General features: G+C 52.1%; 1 protein-coding gene across 8 annotated transcripts in view; it reads right to left on the reverse strand.

The window, feature by feature from the left end:
- Positions 1 to 17,633, reverse strand: part of DAB2IP (DAB2 interacting protein) — a 157,006-nt gene that overhangs the window by 14,967 nt on the left and 124,406 nt on the right. For all 8 annotated transcript variants that reach the window (XM_088177547.1, XM_088177550.1, XM_088177548.1 and 5 more), the window contains 6 exons: positions 15,591 to 16,145; positions 7,489 to 7,633; positions 5,246 to 5,390; positions 2,079 to 2,315; positions 452 to 653; positions 113 to 291 (listed from right to left, as the gene is read on the reverse strand). In XM_088177547.1, coding sequence (XP_088033673.1) covers positions 113 to 291; positions 452 to 653; positions 2,079 to 2,315; positions 5,246 to 5,390; positions 7,489 to 7,633; positions 15,591 to 16,145 — 1,463 coding nt within the window. The remainder of the gene's footprint in view (positions 1 to 112; positions 292 to 451; positions 654 to 2,078; positions 2,316 to 5,245; positions 5,391 to 7,488; positions 7,634 to 15,590; positions 16,146 to 17,633) is intronic.

Consider the following 17,633-nt stretch of genomic DNA (forward strand, 5'->3'; position numbering starts at 1 on the left):
GGAGATTCTGGTCAGTGGACCAGGCCAACTCCACACTGCGCCCTGTCCTGCCTGTCCCTGTGTGAATATTCCGTAGTCCCTGGTGTGTGGCCAGGCCCCGTTGGTCTCTTACCCAGATAAGTCATTCTCTATGACCATTTTCTGCAGCCCTGCAGAGATGCTGTTGCCAGCACTGGGCGTGGAGGCGGCGTGGTCGGCAGTGACCGACACCTGCACGCAGGCGGGGTTACTGAGAGCGGCGTTCACGTCCCGCAGGATCCGGGGCAGAGGCCCCAGTTTGGTGGCGGTGCCCTGGGCAGGAAACAGAGAAGAATTACCACTACCATCTTGTGCTTTTTTGCTAGAGAACTGTGGGCGTTGCCAGTTGCTGGACAGTCTCTTCAGGGAATCACATGAGCATTTTCTCCATCATTTCCCACCCCCAGAGCTGTCCCTGCCATCCCCTGGATACCTGGTCCAGTTGGGAAATGACTTCCCAGAGTAGTGAGTGCAATGTGGACAGTTCCCGGCCCAGGTCTATGTAGCCCTCAAAGCCAGCTGTGTTTGAGATGGTTTCAGGATTAGAAATCTCCAGGAGAAATCTCTGCATGTTAGTCCATTCGTGTTCCAGGAACTGATTCATAAAGGACATGTATTCCTCTTTGCTGCCAAACCTATTGAGAGAGCAACACGGATTTCAGCTAAATCCAGGGAAAAAAAAGTGCAGTCCACGAAAAAGGGCAGGTACAACACAGCTAAGAACCCTCCTCTGTCATCTCAACCCTTCCAAGCAGCTGGGACATCTCACTGACCACGGAACCAAAATTAACCCCACGTGATCTAGCTAAGCCCTCATCAGTGTGGGATCTGCACAGCAGAAACAAAGGAAAAAGCAGGAGAAACAAATGAGTTCTTGGTAACCCAGTGTCTCACTGCTGGGTCAGGGCACAGCCTCCAGAAACAGGACCTGTCTGTGGAAATCAAGATGCTGTCACAGCAATCACCCTCAGCTGACTGGAGCCCAGTGATGGATGGGGGCAGGAATCCTGCACTCTCCAGCAATGCCAGCACAACTGCTCTGGGATCACCCTGGAGAGCCACCCTGCAGCTGGGCCAGCCCATCATCCCCTCAGGTTTCCTGTCACCTCCTTCTGCCCTCCAAGCTCTCCACCCTCAGCCTTTTGTCTGATTTAGAGCACAACAGGGAGAGCCTCGAGGCTGGACTGTCCTGGCAGCAGTTGGTGCTGTGCCAGTGCCAGCGGTTCCATGGGACAGGCTCGGCCCAATGCCTTGCACACACAGATTGGCTTGATCACTTCAGCTTGACTAATGTCAGCTTAGTTAAAGAGCCTTTCTGCAAAGTGCTGGAAATATGAAAACCCTTTAGTTAGGGATTGGTCAGGAATACAGAGAATTTCTGTCATCTAGTGTAACACACTTGTACATCTCTGCCGGTGTCCGCAGGCGCGTCTGTGCGTTCCTGACTGTGAGTGTGAGCACTAAGCCAGTTTCCAGATCTAAGGAGCTTTAGATAGAAACTGTCCATTCATGTTTCAGAAAGCTCATCATTTTGTTATCAGAGCTCAGGATAAGTAGCTCAGAGCTACAGCCAGTGGAAAGATTTTCAGAAATCTCTCGCTTTGTTTCCATCAAACCAATGGGCTTAGTTAGAAATTGATGGTGTCCCTGTTCTCAGTTCAGTCAGCTGCATTTTAATAGCAGGGAAGGTCTCAGAGCTCAAAGGGGGGATGGAACAGTTTCTGAGCCGAGCACATCACTGCTGCTGAGCAGGTTCTGGTCCTACACCTGCAGGACATCACAGGACAAAGTCCCCACTGCCACCCTGCTGCTTGTCCATGTGGTCAAAACAGCCTGTTTTCTTGCTCATAAAACATGTCCTGTTTTGGAAACTTGAATGATCTCCCTGACCTGACAGTGAGGGAATGAGTCCCAGAGAGACGTGGGGAAAAAGCCAACAGGAAGCAAACGGGCCCTTTCCAGCAAGGAAAGGAGTGGCCAGTGTGGGACTCTGTGCTGGCGCCGTGGCTCTGCCCACGCTGTCCCCTCCCCAGCGCTGCCCTGCCCACAGCCTGGCTTACTTGGCGAAGTTGGCGAGGTTCTGGGTGACCTTGGCGATGAGGGTCAAAGTGCGTGCCGTGCGGTCGTCGGGGTACTCCTGGAGCAGGCTGAACAGGGACGGGGACATGATGGCCGGGCACAGGAAGCGCAGGAACAGCGAGGCGCTGATCAGGCGCTCGCTGATGTCGGGCCGGCCGCGGTTGCTGCACTCTTGTCTCCACGAGGCAAAAACTTCTTTGAGCTCCCTTGGGAAGACACTGAAATGACACAAGGACAGGCAGTGTCTGTCAGGGTTGGAGTGTCAGGAGTCTCAAACCACACAGGGGAAAAAAGCAAAGCTGCTCTGTAAAGCTGTGAGAGAAGCAGCTTCTATTGGACCTTATTGGATGCCAATACCCAAGAAAACTGGGAAGACTGGGATATGAAACAAACTGTGCACAGCAGCCCCTCAGGACTCAGTGGCTGTGCCATGGGGTGCTCTGAGCTGGAGGAAGCTCAGCCAGCAGGGAGAGCATCTCCTGAGGAATCACCAGCAGCACTGGAATCTCTGGCACAGCTGGAGTTTGCAGGGGAGACTGTGCAAACTGTAATACTCCTGTTCAAGCACCTGGATCAAATCCCACTGTGCCTAGTACAAACACAGAGCCCCAGTGGAGTTACTCCAGCCTCGTAGCTGCACAGACCTCAGCCTGCCTTTCCCGGATGCCAGAATTCCCTGGGGCCAGCAGACGCTCACTGCAGCAGCCCTTATCGCTGGGGAACTGCTGCCTGTTCCTGCTCGGCCCTCCCCAGCTCCCACCTTATCCTGTTCCCAGCATGTGTTATTTATTCAGCTGGAGACTCCCAGCCAGCAGGCTGGCACTGGACTGCCACTGGTCCCCGTGTCCCTGGCACACAGATCCCATTGCCCTGGCCAGGAACCACGGTCCTTGTGTCACACCCAGAGCTGTTCCCCAACAGCAGGGGTACAACAGCAAGTGAGGGGGGTCGGGCTCCATTTCAGGCCAACTGACCTTGTGACACAGTGGTGACACTCCATGGAAGCGCCTGGAAAATGCTGCCATCCTGCTCAGCTTCTGCTCTGTGCTGCCTTCACACTTTCACCCTCATGAGCTTTTTTACCCTGAGCTCTACAAATAACATTAGCCAATGTCTTTGGCTGGATAAATTCTCCTCTGTCTTTGGCTTGATCCACACAATTGGACAAAACCCTTTCACTTCATGGTATTTGCTCAGAAATGGGAGAATCCTTTAAGCAATTTGAGGCTTGAATGATCAGGACAGGTTGTGCAGTGACTGGAGAGCAAACCCCTGAAATGCAGCAGCCGCACATTCCCGTCACAGGCTGGAGCCCGGGGAAGTTGAATTGTGTCACAGGATGGAATTTGGATCGTTGGCTTTATGTGACAAACTGGCCCATAATTCATTACCCAACTTCCCGGTAACGAGCTTCCACATGCTGAAATTCTGCTTACACTGAAACTTTCCAGATGTCCAAATTATGTCATAATTATAACAATTTTCGGTTATTGTGAACCTCTTTCCTCTCCCTGACTCTCTCCACAGATGAGCACACACACTCCAGAGCTCTATTTAAAGCAGGATCCTTGGCTGTTGGGATACCTTGGCCAATCCCAACACTCATCCGCCCAATTAATGCCCAAGAACCGCTGAGCTCAAAGGACTGAGGGGGAACCACTCAGAGCAGCAGCTCAGCTGCTCCAGCCTTCCTTGGGAAGGCAGGATGAGAGGAACAAACTTCCTGTGCATTCCTGACTTTCCCTGGGTCACTTTTCAAGCCTATTTTTAGAGTGACCTTTGAGTGCTGCTTTGGGTATTTTTAGGAAGACATTAATTCAAACCATTATGATGCACTGCTGACTGGAAGTGGTGAATCCCTCCTGGGAGAGCAGGTAAAAGCCATTCCTGAATCAGAGTTATTAACTGGCCAAGGATAAGGAATAGGATACCTGTAAAGAACCTGCCCTTTGTGTACCTGTGGTAGATAACAGCAGCCTGAGCAAGCCTCTTGCTCCTTGCTCTCTCCCTGAGCAGGATCAGTTCCCTTCCTGGCTTCCAGGAGGGCACACTCAATATCTTGGGAGATTATTTGTAATAAGTTTTCTGACCTCAACAGCTAGGAGAGGAGAGAAAACGAGAAAGCCTCATTAACAAAGACCTCCCTCCTCCAATATTATCCCTCGGTGATGCTTTGCAACAACAGTGTTGCTACTAAATACATTAATAAAAACTAAGCCCAGATTTAAAGCTGAAAGGCTGGAAATCCAGCAGTGAGACAAAGATGCTCCTTTTCTCCCATGATCAGAACCAAAGTGAAGAGAGTCCCAAGTCCATCTTTATTCCCTTTGAGGTCACCTCTGCAGGCAGCAGCTGTCAGACCCAGGGACTCCTGGCTGCCACTCGCAGCAGGAACACCACGAGCACAGCTGTGCCCAACAACCACCTCCTCACAGGATCCACTGCCTCACACCAGCCCATTTGGGATACTCAGGCCTGTCCCAACCAGTTGCAAGAACCTTTACCCTGAGAACAAACAACTCGGAAATGCCTCCAGCTGCATACCAGGCCTTGGGCCAAGGAGGCAAAGGGCTCCCATCACCCAGCAACCGCCCAGGGCTGGGAGAGACAGGGGTTAATGCAGAGGAATGTGGGATGCTGAGCCAAGCAGGGAGAACAGCATCCTCCTTCCAGCACTCTGCAACCAGAGAACATCTGCCCAAACAAAAGCTGCCTGTGCTGGGGCAGCTCCTCGCAGGTGCCACAGCCCCTGCCTGCTGCAGGATTTCCGAGCTTTGCCGGATGCTCCTGGAGGTGTAGGCTGTCAGTCCCATCCAGACTGACTTGTTCCTTGGGTGGAAAATGCAGGACAAACATCTCTGCCCTTTATTCCAGAATTTCATACACATCTGGCATCAAGTACCTCCCTGAATTGGTGACACTTGGTGTTCCTTGACTCCACTGCCCTGTCCCTGTGCCCCAGTGACCCTTCAGCACCTCTGAAAAGGGTGCCAGCGAATCTGGGAGGGAGCCACGTCCCCAGAGCAGATACTCCAAACTCTGGCAGAGTCCTGCAGCTCCCCCTCCGCAGCTGTGCCAAGCCAGGGGCAGGTCCCAGCTCCTGCAGACACAGCACTGCACAGGAGGGAGTGCCACTCCAGATACCCACCAGTAGGAGTTGATGATCTTGCAGAAGGCCAGCTCACAGCACATCTTCAGGTTGCCCTGATGTTCGGGGAGGTCTGAAGATGAACATTTGCTGGGATCCACCTCACAATTTTCATCTGATTCATACAGTGCCTTGATGAACTCCCCTGTAAAACAGAGTTGGTGATGGGTTTGGAGACATGAGAAGTGCAGCCTTCAAGCAGCTCTGTTCCTAAGCCCCAGTGCCCGAGCAGCTCCCTGGCACCCCATCACACTGGGGGAAGAGGAGAGGGACACAAGAGCACGTGGTGGCCCTGGGGCAGCCCTCTGGCTCTCCACAGCTCCAAGAGGACCCAGCAGAGCCCAGCAGTTCCTTGGGAGCTCACAGCCAGCACAGCACACCCAGCACCCTGCTGTTCCAGCCCTGTTCCCCAGCTGGCAGTGCTGTCCCTGTGCCTGTGGGATATTGCACAGCACTGCAGCACCCGCCTGGCCCCCTGCAGCAGCTCCACAGACGCTCCCTAGGGCTGATCCAGGAGGAAGGATGCTGGCAGGCCCTGTAATTATGGGCAGCGTGGCCTGCTACTGCAGCCTGTGCCCTGGTGCTGACAAACCACTGTGATTCACAGGAGAAACAGGTAATTAAAGGAAAGAAGCAATTTACTTGGTTTATTTTGAGCTGAACATCACATAAAATGAAATTAAAATATTTCCTTGAGTTTTCCTGTGCTCCTCTTCCCTGCCTGGCTGCTCCTCCTCACTCTTGCAGAGGCTCACACTGAGCTGCTCCATCAGTTTCTGCTCTTGTGCCACCTTTCACCCCAGGGTACCTGGGCACATGGGGGGTCAGTTCTTCATCCCAGCAGTGACTGGGGAGACTGGGACAGGGTAACAGGGAGGAGGAGGCAGCATTAGTTATGTTCTAGGAGAAAGGTTTGCTTTGGTTTTCTTCTAATTCCAGTTGGTTTGCTCCTCACTGTCTTGGATTTTCCCATCCTGTTTTTTCCTCACTCCCATCTGCATTCCTTCCCTATTGCCAAAACAAATTTAAATTACATACTGGAGAGCCTCTCCAGTGTATGTTCAGGTCTGCCAGGGAGCTCTGGAGCCTCTCTGCTCCCTGCAGGTGATGCCTGCTGTTCTTACCTGGCCCCATCACCTGCTCCATGGCTCCAAGGACAGTACCACGCTGCCCTGGGGCACCTTGTGACACAAGTGATTCATCTCCCTGGGAAAAGGACACTCAGAACACAGTGAGCAGGAATCCCAAGCTCCTCCTGCACGAGATGGAACTGGCCTGGCAGCATTGAGCCCCCAAAAGGGAATATTTCCAAATTCTCTGATATCACTAATCTCCTGGCTTTTGAGAATTTTTATGAGTAATCTACTTACAGACTTGTCTTCAACAAGAAAGCATTACAAGGCAGAAATAAATAATATTCCTTTTGCTATTCTTGTGGGCTCTCTGTCTGAATTTGCTCAATTATTTCCCTTTCCTCAAGGTTTTCATTATTATCATTATTCTCTTAATAAAGTATTTATGCTTCTTTGCTCCTTGCTAAAATTATACAAATCCACTAGCAGGAACAGGCATACTGAAAAATTAACACCTCAATAGAAACTCTGCTCGTCCTGCCCTGGGATGTGGATCCAATGGAAGCTCACAGAGCTTCCAAGGCAGCCTCTCCCCATCCTTGTGCTGTGTTCCCTGCATGCAGCAATTCCTTCCTGACCTGCCCAGAAGCAGAAGCTTCTAATTATTTTCATTTGCATCAAGAGAAGTATTTTTGGAGCCATAAACAGAGCCAGCACTTGGAAGAAAAAAACCACCAGGAGGGTTCCCAGTGCTGGATGATCCGGGAGGCAGAGCATCACTGCGACTTGGGAGATCTCATCTGACTGGGGAGTGCTGCAGGAGCTGGGCAGCATCTCTGGGGTGGGGGTGCAGGGGGGGAGATTCAATCAGCCCATGACAGCCAGCACTGAGACAGGAGCCCTGGCAGGCAGCAGAATGCCTTCAAACATCCAAACATCCACTGGTTATCTCCTCTGAAAGCTGACGAAGGCGCCAGCTCTGTGGTCACCTCCACCTGGCAGCAGGGAGCTGCCACTGTGGCCATGGCCATGTCCAGGCTGGGACCTGCTGCCAGGGAACCCCTCCAGCAGGAAATGCTGGGGCCTCTGATGGCCATCAGGGCTCAGGTGACGTCCCCACCATGCAGCTTGGAGAACCTCTCTGGGTACCTGCCAACACTCTGTACGTACCTAAGGCATCTTGTAAGTACTTCTGCCCCACCAGCTTCAGGTATTCTTCAATTGCTTTGGTGGCCAGTGTGTTCTCCCTGAAAATGAGATGCTCATTCTCACCACAGCGATCAACTTCAGACATCATCAGGTCAGTCAAGAAATCCTGGAAAGCAAAGCCCATGGTGGGTCACCACGCACTGACACTGGTCCCGCAGAGCTGCAGCTGCCCAGCCCCGAGAGGTCCCACCTTCGTGACACACCCAAGGGACTGCAGGTGCTGCAGGTGATCCTGTGTGAGCACACTGCCTCAGCACCTGCCCAAATTCCCTCAGAGATGAGGAGAAATAAACCTCTGGAGAGCCTCAGCTCTTGCACCCCAACAATGGCTCATCCCAGACCCACATCTGCCTCTCCATCGGTGCCGCTCTGTGGCTGCTCTCGTGTCAGCCTCACATTGTGTGGGTGAAACCTCTTCTCCCCTGTTAAACGTGGCTGTGTTTGGTGTCCAACTGCACTGGCTGCAAACCATGCTCCAATGTCATGAGCTGTGCCCAGTTAATGGCTGAGACACAGCCTCTGGTATGCACTGAGATACTCAAATTTCCCATTTCCTCCCTATTCACAGAGATAAACAGCACTGACAGCACCCACTTTTGGCACATTCCTGGTCTGATGTGCACACAACCGAATCCATGGGATGTGATAATCCCTCGTGCTGCAGAACAATGGCAGGGGTGAACAGGAGCAGCCCCTGACAGCAGCCCCCCACCAGCTGGAGCTGATGCCCCTGCCCAGTCTGGCCTCAACTGCAAATTCCAGAGGAAAATCAGCATTTTAGAGCAAGCTCCAGGTCTCCTTCAGCACAGCATTCACTGAGCAGGGGGTCAGGAGCTCCTGTGCACGCTGCTGATCTGAGTGTGCTGCAGCCAGGCTGGATCCAGGAGGAATGCCAGGCACCTGCTAATGCTGATACATGTTCCCTGCACTGCTAATGGACAGAACAGCTCCTCCTCACTGCACCAGGTGCTGAGGTGTCACCACTCACCTGAGTGACAATGGGAAGAGGCCGCTGGCACTGTGCAAATCACCCACATTAACCCTCAGACTGCCTCCCATGTAGGCGACAGAGAAATGATGACACACACATTCATTCACCTCCACAACCAAGGGCACCTTCCTAAACTCCTTTCCATTAAAACAACATAATCTGCTTAGTAATAACCTTCCACTAAGAAATTCTTCATTTCCCCTGACAGTCACAGCCCGTTCCTGGCAGGGGCAGCAGGAGCACCCCAGGCTGCCACACAGTGCCCCACGTCCTGTCCCTGATGTCCCCAAGCACAGCAGAGCTGTCGGGGTCCAGCCTGCTCCAACCCCACTGGGGAGAGGGGACATCAGGTCCCACTCCCTGCCAGTGGCTGGATGGGAGCTTTGCACCAGAGGCAACTTGCTCTGTTTTATTTTTCACATGGATATCTCTGCATTGAAAGCTTAATCAAGGTTCAACAAACAGCTTTCCCTGAACCCAAGATGTGGGACACATATTGAGAAAGTAAGAAAATTACAACCTGAAAAATATTCCAGGCTGGAGCTTCTCAGCTCTGTTCCCAGCCAATAAGGTGGTCCAGCTCAAGGCTAGGGAGAATTTCTCCCAGAGTGATAATTTGGTCAAAATAAAAAGAAATTAATAACAAAATAAAACACCTGTTGTGGTGTGTGACCAGGCCCTGGGAATGGGGTGTCTTCTCTCTGAACCAATCACCTTTTCTCTACTCTTGAAGTTGCAGTCATGCTATAAAACCAAGTGTGTTTCTGAATAAACTTGGCTCTTTCTTCCTATCATAAAAAACAACCATGTGGCTGTGCATCTTATTTCTGCTGCACTTAAAGAGTTAAAATCCCTTTCCACGGCTACACCCAAGAGACTAAAATAATTTAATCCACAGACTCTCCATCACTGTGCTCCTGTCCCAAGCAAAGGCAAACCCTGGGGCAGGCAGGTACATCCCTGTGTAAGAGCACAGGAGGAGGGGAGGTGACATCCCTGCAGTCCCCAACAATCCACTGCTCCCACCTCGCCACCAACACACTGCCCTTGACCTTCCCCACAAGACCCTCCAGAAAAAAAAAGCCAGAGGAGGAGCTTTGGGCTAAAAAAAAAAAAAAAAGGCACTTCCATTATTTCTTTAGCCAGAAGATGCCCTTCCTCAAATCCTGCTACGTCTGCAACGCTCCGGCAGCTGCAGAGGAAAAATCCCTCCTGGAAGCAAAGCACGTGCCTCCCTCTGCTATTTTCTCTCATTTTGCCCTTTTTATCTGCCAAGCTGGAATGAAACTTTAAACCCTGCTCAAATCCCGTTAGTTGCTATCTGGGTAACTCTATCACCTTTATCTTCCCGGGGCTCTCCCAGGGTACGTTTCAATTCCAAGCCACCGCTCAGGCTGACACAAGGTGCTGATTCTTAATTAGCAGCCTCTGACCTTGGCTTTGCTTGATTCTCTTTCCTGTCACTTTCCCAACATACTAATTATCTCAGGAACACTGAGTTTTACAGCATCTCTTAGCCAAGTGTTTGCTCTTCTCCCTCTTGTCAGCTGAGCACTGGCTGCTGAGTCCTGGAAACCCAGGGCCAAGTGGAAACCAGAGTGAAATGTGAATTTGGGTGACTTGAGCTGATCTATAGAATTCTCTAGAATTTAAAATGAGGCAAGATTCCATGGCAGGACTCAACACAAAGCCAGAAAAGATCCCCTGGAAATCTCTGCTGCTCTTATTATTCCCTATGGAGCATCTGCAGCTCAACAGCTGGGAAAAGAATCCTTGTCTCCAAAGTGGAAAGGAAAGCTGCCAAAGTCCCAGAGAATTCCATTATGGCACAGCATCCAAGGCTGAGGAGCAACACAGCAGAATCTGGCCTTGCAACTGAGCAGAGAAAGAGGGGAGAGCTCAGGGTTGTCCCTGTCCCTGCAGGTCTGGGCTGCAGAGCCATCGAGCCAGGCTGGCCCTGGGCTGTGTCAGGGGTCAGAATTCCCCCAGGCAGTGCCTTGGGTGAGTTCCTCTGCAGGGACTGCTCTGGGCAGCTCTGTGAGCCACGGGAAAGGTGCCTCAGCCATGGGTCACTTCCTGTGACATCCTGCGTTTCTGTCCCAGGGCCATCGTCCAGACCTTCACTTCTGCCCTTCCCTCCACATGGAAAAGCCACAGGGCCTCTGGATCCCACTTCTGCTATCTCTGCCCTAAGTACTCCAGCAGCCAGCACTCAGAAGACACAAATGGAATGCAAATACTTGTGGAATCCCTCCGGGGGCCTCACTCACCCACATACAAGGTCCTGAATAAAATGCAATAACTAAAGCCAATAAAACTCCCTGTTTCTGAGCAGCAGAGATCAGCAGGGGGTTGTTTTCAGTTAGGGCCCCTGGCAGTGGAAGAAAATAAGATGCTTTATTTCATTACATCAGAGTCGAGAGGGGAAGGAAGAGGTCTACAGCCAAAATTAAGGGCTGTGGCACTGTTCTCCAGGCTTGTTCCCATGTTTATTTTAAGGCTTTTTGCTTCAGACTGGACGGATCTGAACCTGTGTGACCCCAGTCGCTGCACATATGCTGATAAAGAAGAGCAATTCATAAATAAATAAATTCAGAGCATGATGGCACAGGGCTGCACTGGTCTCCACTCTGCACATAACCAGCCTGTGCTATTCCAAGGCAGCTCCTCCAGTGCAGGCAGGAGCCAGCAGCCCCAGGCCCGAGGGGTTCCAGGTGGCCGGGGGTGGCACTGGCAGTGCCTGGCCCTCCTGCTCTGAGCCCAGGAGGCAGAAGGATGAAGGCAGCTGGGTGCTGGCAGGGCTGTGCTGGGAGCAGGAGCTGACAAGCAACACAAGACTTGTAGGATGTATCCTGTCCTAACCTAGGAACGGCTTTGCCATCCCAGGAAGGTCCTCCCAGCCCAGCCTCCCTGGGATGTGCCCAGAGCTGGAGCGGGTGGGGTGCCAGGGAGCTGAGGAGAGCCACGCACCTCTGGGCTGGAGCTGATCATTCCTGCTCTTGTAACTGACTGATGGGCAGATTGACTTGGAAATAATAAGGTTCTCCAAATCACAAGCCTGATTAATAGGATTGACTTAACCTTAAGAGGATTGAATTGATAAAGGTAATAAGATTATTGCTTATTTCAAAGACTGGCTCAGAGTCCAGCTGGGCCCTTATGCAAAGGTGAAAACACCAGTGGTGGGCAGGGCTGTAGGTTTCAAGGGGAGCACTGGGACACACCCACGGGGGAGGGAACTGCGGCACAGGCGGCAGGAGGAGGGAAAGGGGGGCAGCAGCTGGGTCCGTGACAGATGGTGCGAAAGGACCCCAGCCCCAAGTTCGCGACTCTTCCATCACACAGTTCCTCTGAGGATCTGCTCCAGACACTTCTCTGCCAGGAAATAGAGTGATGTTCCCTCCTTCGAACCCTGGAACTCATCCATGGCACTTTTGGCCTTTTCTAATTCTCCTTGGGAAAAGGTGCTGAATGGCAACGTGAGGGTTAACTCACAGCAATGTGTGCCCTTCACCTTGCTCAGAGAAATAAATAAACCTGAGGGACGCAACACTAACACTGAGTGACCTCTCATGTCCCAGTCCCTGAGCCCAGCAGTCACTTTTCCACAGCCCTGACCCAGCCCTGCCTCTGCCTCTGGAACCTGGGGTTCCAGCAGATCCACACGGGGGGAGCAGCTCCATCTGCTCGGCTGAGGCACATCCTCAGCACAAACAAACACGGACACATGTTTATTCCTCACTCCATTCCCAACACCATAAATATTTATTTCCAGTGAGCAGCTGGTTAGTTAGAGCTTTGTCTAATGCTCGGTTTGATCTACCAGCACTCTGGACAAGGTTTTTGTATATTTATGGTCATGAACTGAGCTCTGGGAGCTCTAAGACAGCCCTGAAATAAATCTAAGCATGGGAAATATTCTGGAAGCATCAGAAGTCCCTTGGGAAGGACACAGCCACCTATCCACAACCACATCACAGGGGCCACACCAAGCCCTGTAAGGCAGGACTGAGCACTTGTGGTAACTCCAGCCCTGGCAACAGAAGTGCTTTATGACTCCATATCTTTTGTCTGTGGGTTAAAAAAACATGTGAAAATCATCAGGCATCTCCACATCCTTACAGGGAGCAAACAGTTCATCAGTGCTCTCACTAGAAAGGTGAAAACAGGTAACAAGTGAAGGACTGAGCTGAGAGGCCACATCTCTGATTCAACCACCAAACATCCCCTTTCAGCCTTTCCTGCCACAAGACACGGGGAACATCTGAGAGCTGATGGAGCACTGATGTCTGTCAGATTTTCCAGTGGGCTGGGGCAGCTCCCTCCCTCCCTCCCTCCCTGGGTGCTGCACTCAGAACCTTATCAAAACCCTCTTCCCTTCCCCTCCCCTCCACCCACTGCCTTGGCAGCTGCTCAGGGCTTTCCAGGCGTGCCCCGTGCACACCAACCCAGCGCTGCAGGGATGAAGTTCTTCCCTTTCCCACACAGAGATCAAGGGAAGCACGGACTTGGACTCCAGAGGGGACTCTCTGCTTTCATGCTCCACCTTTTAACCTACTGTGATGCAGCCACAGGAACAAGCAGACATTTAGGGAAAAAATTCAGCTACAGCCCCAGGTGTCCCACCCCACTGGCAGGAGGGACGCTGGGTTTTAGCAGCTCCAGGTAACCACACCTGACTGGCAGAGTGTCCCCTTGGTATGGGGTGTCCCCGGGTAAGGATGGCCCTGCTTCCACAGGGACACTGGTGGCTGGGACCTGGCTGTGTGTGGCACGTGGCACATCACACCTCTCCTGTGGCACCTCTCCTGCCCCGGAGCCCTGGGCAGACCCACGGACCCATCCCGGCCTCATTAAGGGATTACCCCGCATTTACAGCAAATCGCTGCAGGAAAACAGGGCCCCAAACAGCACAACAGCAATTAGCAGCTAACGAGTGCTCCAAGATAATCTACTGGACACTTGTTTTGCAGTCCGTAATTGCTGCTTTAGGTCAGCTACAGCAGCCAAGAGCCACAAAACCCCTTTATCAGAGAAATCAATCCGTGGCTGGGCTGCAGGGCAGGGAGGATCCTGAAGGGCTCACTGGGAAGGCCCCTGGTGATGCACAAGGATGAGGAACCCACCTCTAGCCCGGGGAAGATTCTGAGAGTCACGAGGGGAGAAGGGAGACCCTGTCCTGCTGTCCCTGCACTCAGGGGTCAGGGTGGTGGGGCAGCCATGGGGAACTCTCCTGAGGGGCACTGGGCTGCACTCACATCCCCCAAACAGGGCTGAGGGGCTGCTTTCTTCTCTCATTCATTATTGTTTTACCTTTCTGCTGCTTTTCCCTCTCCCAGCTTGTCCAGCCCAGGATGCACCACCTGGTTCCCATGCTCCAATAACTCCTGTTGCTCTGACAGCTCCCCAAACCCTGCACTAATGCTGATGGCAGATGACAGGCAGGGAAAGCAGAAGCTCCATTTTAGGGGAAAAGTCATCAAGCCTGTTTACTGTTTGCTGTGTCCCCTGTGTAGAGCCTCTGGGATCTCAAGCACTGATGCAGACACATGTCTGGAAACACACTTGCTCTCTCTGGAGCCTCTCCAGTACCGAGAGGCAGAAGAAAAAGGCTGGAGCAGTGACAACCAAAAGCTCAGCCATGCCCACACATGATCCAGGGTGATTAAGGCCGGGATGAACACTTGAAGCCTTTTGCACCCAAACTGTGCCAGCCGTGGACAGGGTGTTTCATGGCAATGTTATTCCCACAGAGCCCTGGCATTAAAGCTGCAGGAGCCACAGCAAGGGGCAGCAGAGCCCCTGGTGCCAGCACAAGGCAGGGCTGTGCCCAGGAACCACGTGCTGACACCTCTGGAGCCCTGGAACAAGGAGTGAGCAGAGACACCAACCACAGCTCCTTGTGCAGCCCCAGCGTTATTCCCCACAGCCCCACGGCCCTTCCCTGCACTCCTGGGATCAGGAGGCTTTAACAGAGCTATTTTCTCTGCTGCTGCAACAGCAGGTCCCTGCTCCCAATCCTCTCAGCGAGCTTTGCCTGCCTTGAACTAGATCAGGAGGCCAAGCCACTTCTCTGTCCAACAGATGGCAACTAAACCTAATCCACGAGCCCGGCCACGGGCCCTGGCAGCAGCAGCAGCTGCCAAGGAAACAGAGCCTTGTGACTGCCCCTCAGGTGAGCAGCTCGTGTCTCCTCAGCACTGCAAAAGCTTTGGACATCTTGCCCTTCCCCAGCTGTCCCCTGCAGAGTGCAGCCCTGACATGGGCACTGCCCGCTGTGGCTGTGCCAGGCCACCAGGGATGGAGGATGCTCTGCAACAGGGCCACTCCCTGCCCTGAGTGCTGGAAGGAAGGGCATCCCAGCCCTGCCCACCCTGCCTGCTCCCTCACAGATCACAACCAGGAGTAACTCCCACTCTGCCTCCTCCTGGCCTGCTTCTTCCCCAGACCCGGCAGAGCATTCCCAACCAGGAAGGAGGCTCAGAAGTGATCCACAAAGACTGAACTTCCACCGTGTGCAAGTCAATGGCATCAACCCCCAACGAGCACTGCCATGGCAGCCCCCCTGGACCCCCTTCCAAACGCAGTAGGACAGACTCTGAAGACCAAGAGCTGATCCAGAGACATGCACGCCTGCAGGTCTGGAATTCTGGAGAGGCTGCTCACAGCTCCCACTGTGCAGGGTGCTCAGCACACAGGGAGCAGAGCACGGAACCTGCTGGGCTCCCCAGGAATACCCAGCACACACAGACTGCTCAGCTCAGGCCAGCACTGCTTACATTCCATCCTGGAAAACTGCCTTCTTGCTTGCTTTCACAACTCTGACTGTTTATACAGAAAGAGCCTGGCCCCTGAGCCTGCAGAAGAAGAGTGAGGGAAAGTGGCTCAGTTGCTGTCTCGTGGTCCCACCAACCTCTCTGCTAATTAAGCAACTCGTGCTGTGTGTGCTACCAACTTGTTTGCAATCGAAAGAAAAACAGAGCATATGAACAATGGCCCAAAGCCCAACCCAGCCCCAGAGTCTGCTCCCCAAGGTGCCTGGGGGGACACTGCAGGTGGCAGAGGGTCCTACCTTGGCCTTGCCCGTGCTCTGCAGGATGTGCACCAGCGCTGACGCCATCTCCTCCTTGTTCTTCACGCTCAGCGAGGGCTCCAGCACCGAGCACAGCACCATGTAGTTGTTGGTGATGTACTCGGCAAACTCCTTGTACATCTCCATGGGGAGGATGCTCATGCTCTGGTAGCGGGATTTGATGCGGATCATGGGCCCTGGGGATTTGCCCTTGCCCGGGTTGGGGCTCACCACCGGGTACCACTTCTCCACAAACTGCCGGCCCGTCACCGAGCTCACGGGGATGTTCACCTGCCCTATGAAGTTGGTCTTGTCCTTCTTCTTCTTTTTGTCAGTCTCTTTGTATAAGTGCACAGTAATGTTTTTGAGTGATGGGAGGTTATTAAATTCAAAGTGCTCCCCCCAAAAGACATTATCAGTTTTCAATTTACAGGTAGTTCGTGCATAAAGAACGTCATCCAGGCATAATTCACACAAGTACTTTTTCTTAGCTGGCAGGTCCTTGGCTTCAATAATCCATAACTTTAACATATTCTCTACCCTTCTGCTGTTGTCCTGAAAAAAAGATGCAAAAAAAAAAAAAAAAGTCAATAAAAAAACCCCACAAAACCAAGCACAACAAAACTGGAGATATGAATTAATTATTTCGGATGTGCTAAATGAGCAGAGGCTTAATTACACTTTATTTTAAGGAAATACTGGCTCTCAAGAATTTGCATAATAACACTACTTATGTTAATTTTCCAAAATATCATCGTGCTCTCCATGTCTGTTGGTGCCAATTAATATAAGGAACAAGGGAGATAAAACCCCTCCAAATCATAAATGTACAATTTCCCATTCCCTGCCAAGAGGGCCTCTGAAGAATCCAAAAGAACCTCACCGGTCCTGAATGGTTTGTGCAAAGCAGAAGCTGTTACAGGTATCTCACAGCCTCCTCTTTTTTCAGCAGAGCTGCTTTACAGCAGCACTGAGTTCATGATATTTCCTGTAACACAGCAACACCAAGGGATCTGAATGCACATCCAGAGATCACCTCATCCACATGGGAATGCCACCACCAATGGCAGGGGAAAAAACTGTTTGTTTAGGGCAGAAATCCAGAGCACCCAAATTAAACACTGAGAGGAATCCTGGGAGAGGGCATCCCATGGGAAAATCACAACAATTCAGAGACAGAGATCTGCCTTGGATGTCTTTTAAACAATAACAGAGCCAAGAATACTGTGGATCTTTCAGAGCTCCCTCGTGATGCTGACCTCATCCTGGAGGAACATCCAGGGGTATCTGCTGCAGGAATGACTCCAAAGATAAAGCACTGGCAGCTGCACCACTGCTGGGATTCTGCAAACCCTGTTTTGTTTGGAAATCCTCACTGAAACAGCAACCACAGCTTACTCTGCTCAGCCCAGGAGTCTGGGCAGGAACGTTTCTGCTGGAAGTCCACAATGGGGTACTGTAGGTTCAGGAAGTACACACAGCAACTGCACAGGAACACTGAATTCCTGACAGAAATATCAAGTCAGATACTGAGAGTTTATTGTCTGTGAACCCAAAGAAAGATGGAAAGTCAGCCATCAGTTACTGCAGGTTCTGAGATGACAGGAACACTTCCAAATGCATTTCCACTCAACACTGCACCTTGAGGCCACAGTGACATGCCCAGCCCCAACTCGAGTTGCCAGGAGTTCTCTCATGTTAAGTGTGAGCACACAAACGTTGCACAGCCCTCTCAGGTCAGCATCATCAGGAAAAGCCTTTGGAAAGCACTGGAGCCACTGAACTCCACTAGAGGAACATGATGCCAGAGGCCAAAGGCCACCTCTCCCCTCCACTGCTCACACTCTGATATTACAGGAAATCTTTCATTCTGACATTTGGCACTGTGCTGGGAACAACAAACTCAGACTGAGGGCCCCTTTAGAACCCACCAGGCCTGGACTAAACTAGTGTGCACAGCAGGAGGAGTTCACAGGATCCCATCATTTGTATCTTCTCTGACCAGCAGAAGACCTGGCTGAGCTCATCAGCTGTGGAATCCTG

Source organism: Sturnus vulgaris, chromosome 22, assembly GCF_052056855.1.
Source record: "Sturnus vulgaris isolate bStuVul1 chromosome 22, bStuVul1.hap1, whole genome shotgun sequence".
NCBI lineage: Eukaryota > Metazoa > Chordata > Aves > Passeriformes > Sturnidae > Sturnus > Sturnus vulgaris.